Raw genomic sequence first — 9,475 nt, 5'->3', positions numbered from 1 at the left:
CTGGGTCGGCGCATGTTACAAACTACCTGTGAGCTGCAGGAGAAAGGTGGGGATGAGTGTGCAGATCCACAGCCGTCAATAAGCTCCAATGATACACCAGCTCGTTCTCAAGGCCGCAGTGAAGATGAAGGTTACTCCGTGAAGGGGAGTGCAGGAGCTCGGAGTGCAGACGTCGATGTGAAGCGAAAGAGGAAGATTACTGAGGAAACTCTAAGAAACTACAACTCTACTGAGGAAAAGCAACCAATAAAGCAAAACCTGTAAGGTCTCAAGAAGATAAAAAGGGTAGAGGCAAGACGATCAGAAACACACAGGGAGAGGCCTCGTCAGCGAAACTCTGGCGCAAACAGCAGCCAGCTTTCGATATGGTGACAGAGTGCAATCCAAGACCGCCGAGTAAAGAAGCAGAGAACTGTTCCACTCCACGAGAGTTTCTTGAACTATTCCTGAACAAGGATATAATGCGCATTTTTCGCGAGCAAACTATTTTGTACGCTGCACAGAAGAACACGGACCTGTCCGTTACAGATGATGAAATCTTAGTCCTGTTAGGAGGTCTTCTGTTATCAGGATATGCCAAGTACCCAAACAAAATGATGTTCTGGTCTCGACAGAGTGACACTCCAACGATCCTTGCTGACATCATGCGGTGTAACCGCTTTGAGTCTATTCTGCGCTGTTTTCATCTAAACGACAACAGCAAGCTGGATACCACGGATCGTTTGTACAAGGTTCGACCGTTTCTAGAGGTTTTGGAGGCCCAATTCAAGCGTCACGGCGCAATTGACGAAGACTTGTGTATCGACGAAAGTATGATACCTTAGTATGGTAGGCACTTCGCAAAACAGTTTATTCGAGGCAAGCCCATAAGGTTCGGCTTCAAAAATTGGGCTATCTCCACAGCAAGCGGGTATATGCTGTCATTCGAAATATACGTAGGGAAGATTGAAGATCCTGCGAAGAAGTTCGGACTCGGAGGTGATACTGTCCTGTCACTTCTGACAGGCGCTGAAATCCCACCAAACCCCGGATACAAGATATTCTTCGACAACTATTTTACGTCAGTCAAGCTTTTGGAACATTTTTCTGAGATGGGATACTGTGCAACTGGTACTGCGCGAGAAAATCGTGTGGATGGCTGCCCCCTGAAGCCAAAGTCCGAGATGAAAAAGCTGGAACGAGGCAGCTACGACTACAGGACTCGCAAGAACGTACTGCTTGTTAGGTGGAACGATAACAGCGTTGTAACTGTGGCGACCAATTACGATGGGATAGATGTGGGTGCAACAAAACGCTGGTCACGTGAGCAGCGAAAACACGCTACGGTGCCACAGCCCAAGGTGGTCGCACACTACAATAAAGGAATGGGCGGAGTGGACAACATGGACCAGCAGGTAGCGACCTATCGCACAAGGATGCGACAAAGAAAATGGTTGTGACCAATTTTTGCTTATTTGCTCGACGTCTCAGTTGTCAATGCATGGCTGCTCTTTCGTAGAGTGCACCCTGACCACGAAAAAGCCAGCTCCCTCCTGGTTTTCCGCTGGGACATTGCGTTGACGTTGCTCATGTCGCACGGTACGCCTTCCCGACAGGGCAAAATCTCATCACCACGCCCGTTTGACGTTCGGTACGATGGTAAATGCCACGACTGGTCGCGACTGAATTCAACGGATAGGCGCTGTGGCTTCTGCGCCCTGAAAACGAAGTTCGTTTGTTCGAAATGCGACAAGGGACTTCACCCTAACTGTTTTGAGGAGTATCACTCCAAGTAGCCGGATCGGAATGAAGCTTCAGCGGGAGTACTTCACACCGCATGACTGGATTGTGCGTACACTCTAAATCAGGTAACGCATATGTAACGGTTAAGTACCGCTTGGCCAAGAGGTACGTTTTTTAAAAAATGTACCTCTTAAAATTAAGAGGTACATGCGCCCTCACATGCGGTATATGTAACGGATAGCGCGCAGCGATTTAGGCCTACCCGTCGTGAGTGGTTCCCCTCCTCCACGATATATTAACAGCCCCAGGAAGCTACGCTGCACGATAAATATAACGAACAAATACCTTTATTCGAAAATTATATCCATTTCAGGATTGATGCTTGTCCATCGCGAGCGTGCATTGTCATGATGCACAAACGCCGAACACACCGGGCACACCGTATATGGATGAACGATGACCACTGCGTCTCTCCTTCACCACTGCAGCTGCTCTGTGGTCACGCTTCTTTATCTCTTCCACACCTTTGGATAGCTGTTCTTCCCCAACTTCCGTTTCTTCCGCAGAACGTAACACCAACCACAGTAGACGATTGACTCACCCATTTACGACATCGCTTGACGTAACCTAGGAACGAAAATACAATGTAAAAAAAATCCAACAACCGAAACAGCTTGCCTGAAAAACATGCCTACTTGCTTGTGTAATCCAGGTGTAAAATGCACTCTCGGCTCCTCTAATTCACGCATCAACGTTCGTGCATGAAGCACAAAGTTCGTTTTCTCCGTCCCTCAGTCGTTGTGTCCAGCATGCCGGTGATAAGGACCACTGGGAATCAGAGCGAAGATGAACTAAAATGCGTCGTGAAGACGAATAATTACTTCAGAGATATAATACGCACCTTAAATGACTTCAATCTTGAAAGCGTCGAACGAATTTCTTCGAAGACCGAGCAGACTCGTCCTCGCTCCCCGACGTTTCAAAACAAACTGATTTGCAGCGGTTGCAAGAAACGAATTCTTCCCAAACATGCGATCCCTCACGGTCATGGGTTCTAGTTATTGCACTTCTTTGACAGAATGATAGTGCTCATCCATTACGGCACTGCTGCACAAGGGAATTTATAGACTGGTATTCGGAATCACACGAAATATTTTTGCAGCGCATGGATATCGTGAGAAGGCGTTCGTACTCATGCGCCGGAAACACGCGGTACACATGAGGTACAGCTGCTATAGATCGCGCTTAAAAGGTACCTAGCCGGTACGGATGGGTCTCGGAGCCCTTGTACCGTTTGAATTTCGCAGTGGTCGCGGACTGTACCTGCTGGTTGAGGACTGCACCTCATCTGTACCGCCTGGCCCAGGGGCGGGTCCTCTTTCATGCGGTACGTATCGGGTGTCGGATTTAGAGTGTAGTGTCCGATATCTCGGACGCTGCATATCTTTTGTTTTTTACAATATAAAATCGAAAATTGACTTGTTCCGTGTAATTTCTATACAATTACGTCACGCCTCAACACTTGATCCAGAAATATCAAGAATTCAACTTTATGTACTAATGGGTTAAATATCCAGTAAACGCTCCCGTCTGTTCGTGTGTGTTTTTCGTGTGTTTTTGTCTTTAAAGCACACGGTATGCTAAACAATGATGTCCACTCTTTGTACGACATGCCGAGGTGTGTACGTACAGCAGCAGAAGAAAGTTATTGAAGTATGGACTTGTCATCTAATGAAATACAATGCATAGCAACGCTGTGCCACCATATGCATGTATACAAGTACAGCAATCAACCATTTATTAAAATTCACTGTTCCCAGCAAGCGTAGCACAATGTCAGATACTGGAAGCCAATGTGAAAGTATGGAGGACTACCGTCAGATCTACAGCCATTTGACCGTAATCAGGATTACGGACACACTACCGTCTTATTTACGGTGATAACCGTCATAATTACGGTATATTTCATTGGTGCCGTATTAATTACACTGCTTGGACCGTATTTCCAATTACGGTGGCATACCTGTTCCTTTTACGGTAAAAAATGTTTTGACCGTAAATTTTACAGCAATTTTTTACAGTGTGCCTAACCACTTGCACTTCGGTAGTGGCCCAGGAAGAAGTGAACGGCTTGTAGCATTAATATTAGACGTAACGGTAAAATTGCTGCATGGGGGAAATGGTATACAGTAATATGCAGCCTGCCTGCGTAACCACTGGCACGTCAACGGTGTCTCAAAAGAAAGAAAAAGTATACAACAAGAGGCGGTCTGCCTGCACAAGTGGTGGTGTCTCAAAGAAAACAAAGTTATGCAGTAATTGGCAGTCTGCCTATCTGCTCACGCTTCAGTACTGCCCAGACACAAAACTGAATGTCATGTAATATTAGACGTAACGGAACAATTGCTGCATAACTATCGGTGCAGGCATCGCTTCTTGTGCGCTATGCTGAAATGTTGCTCCCAAGGGCCTTTACAGCAGACTTGTACATAACTTAAATCATCTACTCAAGTTACTCTACCTTAAATACTTTTCTAGTAACCTGGTATCCTACAAATACTTTCAAAACCGGGTTTCTTTCTGGGAACTTGAATACATTTTAAAGTAACTTCTCGGTATTTAAGTTACCTGTCACATATTTTTCTTCTGGTAGAGTTCTGGGTTCGTGCGTCGGAATGTTTTAAGTTTTCCTCCACACTTTCTTTCCTCATTAAGTATGCAATCTGAGTGAAAGCACGGTAGAAGCTTTAACGTCACCTTGACGGTAGTTTTCATTGATGGATTTGATTGGATGACAAAAATTACAGTACTTTTGTTTTCGCCGTTGTAATTTACTTTCTCGTTTCGAAGGCTGCTGTCATTTCAGCTGCCCCCTTATGCCTCAGGAAAGGACATGACCACGATATTGAAATAAAACACGCTTCATGAACTTTTAAGCACGATGTCGCGTGCCCTTCCGTACGCCAGTCCCTTCAGCATCGGGCTCTCGAAGGCGGTGCATCACCCCTAGACATTGTTCAGACGCTGGTGACAGGTTCACTGGCTTAATTTATAAGACTGCTGGCAAACTGTGGCTAGGCAGAAAACATTTATGACACATATATTCCCTGGCACAACCTGCTCGCGTGTGTTTGGCAGTGAATTTTACAAATACTAACTTCGAAATAACTTGAATGTAACGAGTTACTTTTGTGAGTATCTACTACTCTACTCAGTTACTTTTTGGCAAGTATTGAGTAACTGACTTTTAGCAAGTCGTTTTAGCCTGAACGAAAAGACCGATTCGAGAGTCACGCATGCGCATTACGAATCAGTGAAGGAATCTTCGTTTCAACGACCCACTCGCGCTGAGTCGTTTCGTTGTTCTTCGCCGATACGACCAATTGACGCTGCAAATCAAGATGGCGTCGATCACTGCGAGCGGTGGTCCAGCAGGCCGTAACCAAAGTATGAGTATTTCTACTGTTCCGAACGATTAAAATGCTCTCAGGGAGGCTGTTGGCTGCAGACATGTTAATATTTCTTAGCACAGCGAGCACACAGGGCGGTGGGCAGTCACTAGTAGCTACGAAACGGCTGCATTAAGCTTAGCGACTGTGTAATACAATTAGGGAAACTTTGGAAGCCATTCAAACTTCGATCGATGTATCCCGGGCGCACAGAATATGAAAAAGTTACCCGGAACACGTTTACTACACAATTACAGACGACTGAGGTCAACCTTGTCCATATACAAGCCCTTTATTGCACACTTCGCGGCATCTGCCAGAGCGAGATCACATAGCAGTGACCAGAATGCGGCAGGAGTACTTTTCAGGCACTCTGGCCACGTTGATGACAAAACGGCGTTCCATACTCCCTCCGAACCAAACTTTGCAAAACTTGTAGCACAGAAACATTAACAACACACACGCCGGCCATTTGCACCAAGGAGGTAAGAAACTAAGGAGATGCCTTAAGCGCCTCTCCCAATGCAAGCGAGCGTGCTGTGACCCGCGCATGGCATTGTGGTTAGTTGCCCACACTCGTGACCCATAAACGTCACGGCAAGACGTCATAAAACATGGCGTCCTCCATGTCCGCGGCGTATCAAACCTGAATACAGAGACGAGCCGCGGCCTAATAACTTGTTTCCGCTTTCATAACATCTTTGGAGTTAGAAGTTATCACACCCGTTGAAACACTAGATAGATCATCTCAGTGTGGAAGCAATGGATCACAAGTCGCTAGAAGACGTACGTACGTCATCGTGACATTGCCTGGCTTCTCTTCTCTTTTGCTCAACTTTTGCTGTGATATATCACGCGACAAATGTTGAAACATCCCGTAACCTTCATAGTATTGTGCGAATGGACTCCTTGAAGGTAAGTGGTTTGCTGAAGATGAGGTTTGCTAAACTTCCAAGCCTCCGCGCAGACCTCCATAACGCCGAAACATGTGGAGATCACGTGACCGGGCAACTAGATGGGCGTGGTATTGCCAGGAGCGACCGCTAGAGGGGTCTCACGGCCCTCCGATCTTATAGCCCTCTCCTTAGTTTCTTACCTCCATGATTTGCACCCAGCAATGACAACCAAAACAAAGATGATGGCGATGGCAGTCGCGGTAGCCCAAATGCAGGGAGCTCCAGCGTAGTCTTTCCGGTTTTCGCCCGATCAGTTCGACTTGCTAAAGCTATCTTCGTTTCGCTTCACGTGAGTTTTTCGTTTCGGGGGATTCGGTCGTTTCGTTCGGGCGTGGCCGACTCTTCCCGAGTATCTTGTACTTGCCTGCTTTGCAGTGAGGCTCCATTAATACTTTTGTTCAGGCTGCTGCGTGTGCATGTTTTCAGTCATTGAAACTGAGCGAACTATACAACACATGAAGTGAACTGCAGCCCAATGTTTGAAAGAGTTACCTCATACCAGACAGCCAAATTCCTTCCTGAAGGGATGCTTCACTGTCTCGTACAGCTTGGGACAAAAGTTTCTGAAACGCGGGTGTTTTGTATTTCACTTCTCCACGCCTCCCCTGCGGCCTAAGGGGAACACAGAATCATTGAGCGGTTTTTTCCCAAGGATTCTCTTCAACAAGCATTCCCCAAAGGTGGCTGGGAGAAGTCTAATACAGAATACCCGTGTTTCAGAAACTTTGTCTCAAGCTGTACCATCCGATCACGTGTTACCGAATCTGCATAAACATCGGGAGACGAGCGGGAAGAAATACTTAGCCAGTACACCACAGCAGATCAGGACGTTAACGGGGATACATCGGGAAAGAATCCTGGCCGGGACGCAAACGGGAATATGTGGGGAAAGAATTCTGACCGGGTCACGAGCGGGGATCTATCGGGAAATAATTTGATGTATTTCCCCCTCTCTCAATTCTTCCCCCTCACATAGTCGCGAAGCAGTCGGGCTCGTGACGGCGATATCGGCCACCTCGAACCCCTCATCCCCGTTACGTTCCCAGCCGAATCCCAGTCATTTGTGCTGCTTGGGACACGATCAGAAACTCGCCAGTGAACAGACGCCGCAACTGTACGCGGTTATTTACAATACAGAGGCGACAAGCTCGAGCAGCTTACGCGAAGTAGGAACCTTTACGGGCGTTGACAAAGTTACAAATCAAAAATCAACTGCCACAATAGGGCTGCAATACGTACTCTTCTCATACGTACACTTGCGCTGGGTGAAGTGAAGTCGTCCTGCCCAACTCGTAACCCCGCGTGTATTCCAGTCAGGTGGGTTCAACTCCCTTCGAGAAACCGTCAAATAACGGGCGTTGCCATCTTGTGGACCGTAGTTCCCAGTACTGCGAGGCAAACCTTTATTTCCCCGTTCACGTCCTTATAGACAAGTTACCGGTGTTTTCATTGTTTTCCCAAAATAAAAATTGTTCTGTTGCAATTTGTGACTGCTTTGGCATACACATATACATGCATGAGGTGCTGCTCTGCACTTACTGTGGTGCAGTGTTTCAAGTATTTAAAGAAAACCATGAACATTTTTCGCGGAATGGTGGAATGGAAGGAATGGTGATTTCTTTGGCGGTATCTTTTATATTCCAAAATACCTCTCGATCCTTCAAGCTCCAGCGGATTTGCCACCGCTTGCCATTTATGTACTAATATAGCGTACACGATGATCCTGACGGTACGTCACGCTCGATACAAAATGTTCTGTGTCGAAAGCCACAAGGAGCTCACACAGTAATTAAGAGGATTAGCGCAAGGTACTGCGAAAGGAAACACCGCAGACGACAGCCGCCATTACAACAAAATACGGATTCAATCCGGATTGGATTGGATGTTCCTGAAAAGAAAATCAATGTTGAGAACAGTGGTCCACAAGATGGCAGCCCGCGGATTTCGACTAGGCAAATAGGCTGGGAAACATGAAAAAAAAAAGGTGAGGTGGATCCCCTGATTCCAGTAGACCTGTATTGGCCCCATGCAACTGACGCTCCGCTTCTGTCCTCCGCCGTTGACGATTCTGAAATCATGTTAGTGGACGCATGCTATGATTCGTTGACGCGACTGCAAAAGCGGCACTTCACGCTTCCTCACGTGCGCAATTGATGAAGCAGTGGAGGAGGGAGGAGGCTCTTCGCGCTCTCCCATCTCGATCATTCCCATTTCTCTCTTTTTTTCGGTTTGTAGGCTTGCTGTTTTGTTCCTTGCTCCGCAAATTTTGTTTAAACAGCAGGATCTCTTATCAGTTGCTATAACTATCGAATCGGAACCTGACCTCTTCAGCGCGTTTCAATCAGGAAAACGACTTGCCGACAAGAACCGCGGCAGCCGCGAAACATTTTTTTACTGACACTTGTTTTGAATACCTTGGTTGGGTCGCGAAACAAGTCTTGCTATGAGCGTCGTACTGATGACAACCGGTCGGGAGAGGCTGACCGAAACAGGTGGGGTGACGCTTCCATGGCCGAATTCAGGGGCACCTGGTTCGTACCCTAAAACTTCCGCACCCCTTGGGGTCTCTCGTGTCGGAAGTTTTCACGTCTTTCGTGTAAGTGCTGAAAACTGCATGACTATGACAGCAAGACACAGAGATTTCTTCTTCTGTTTATTGCTCCAAATGGAAGCGCCTAGAGGAGAAAGTGGGAAGTGTCGTTTCACCAAAGACAAAAAGGAGAAGGCACTTTTTGTCTCACAGCAGCCAGAAATCATTCCCAGTTCTCATCCGTGCCTGTCTCGCTGCTCGATCGATTTCTCCGTCTTCTGCTTTCATATCCGCTTCTTCTACTTTTTCCCGCGTCTTCCACTTTCTTCTCCGCTTCTTCCACTTTATCTCGCGTCTTCCACTTTCTACTCCGCTTCTTCCACTTTATCCCGCGTCTTCCACTTTTTATCCGCTTCTTCCACTTTCTTCTCCGCGTTTTCTCTATCCTAATCGCTTCTTTTCTCTTCTTCTCCCGCGTACTTCTCCTCGCTCTTTTCATTCTTTCCCGCGTCTCTCTTCTTCTCGTCCGCGTCCTAGTGTACCTTGTGCCCTGTTTTACTATCGCAATGTTTCCACTTCAATTGGACCAATTGCTTCTAGGTGGCGTAAAGATGGCGAAAACTGCATCGATTCTGGTCTATGCAGCCGGTCTGCTGCAATTGCTTTTTGCGCGTTCGCTGTGCCTTGCATTCGTGTTCACGTTGCATATGACCATCATCTGCTGGGTATTGTATTGGAATATCCCGAGAGCTGTACTTGAGGTGTACGCGAGGGCTCCAAAACATTCCTATTTCGTGCAAAGGGAATGTATCCGCACG

The 9,475-nt window shown here is 46.9% G+C and overlaps 1 protein-coding gene across 1 annotated transcript; it reads left to right on the top strand.

Moving 5' to 3' along the window:
* Window positions 1-365: 365 nt before the first annotated feature.
* LOC135371465 (piggyBac transposable element-derived protein 2-like) lies at window positions 366-1,439 on the top strand. The gene is made up of 2 exons (XM_064605516.1): window positions 366-810; window positions 904-1,439. The coding sequence occupies exons 1-2, from the start codon at window positions 366-368 to the stop codon at window positions 1,437-1,439; spliced, it is 981 nt and encodes a 326-aa protein (XP_064461586.1).
* Window positions 1,440-9,475: the final 8,036 nt, after the last annotated feature.

This window comes from Ornithodoros turicata, unplaced genomic scaffold (assembly GCF_037126465.1).
Source record: "Ornithodoros turicata isolate Travis unplaced genomic scaffold, ASM3712646v1 Chromosome11, whole genome shotgun sequence".
Classification (NCBI taxonomy): domain Eukaryota; kingdom Metazoa; phylum Arthropoda; class Arachnida; order Ixodida; family Argasidae; genus Ornithodoros; species Ornithodoros turicata.
This window is presented reverse-complemented; position numbering and strand designations above follow the sequence as displayed.

What these genes read in the sequence shown, in the direction of transcription:
- LOC135371465 (XM_064605516.1), top strand. Translation starts at nt 366, where the DNA reads ATGGTGACAGAGTGCAATCCAAGACCGCCGAGTAAAGAAGCAGAGAAC. An exon ending in AGACTTGTGTATCGACGAAA is followed by an intron (nt 811 to 903) that starts GTATGATACCTT and finishes CTATCTCCACAG; the next exon opens with CAAGCGGGTATATGCTGTCA.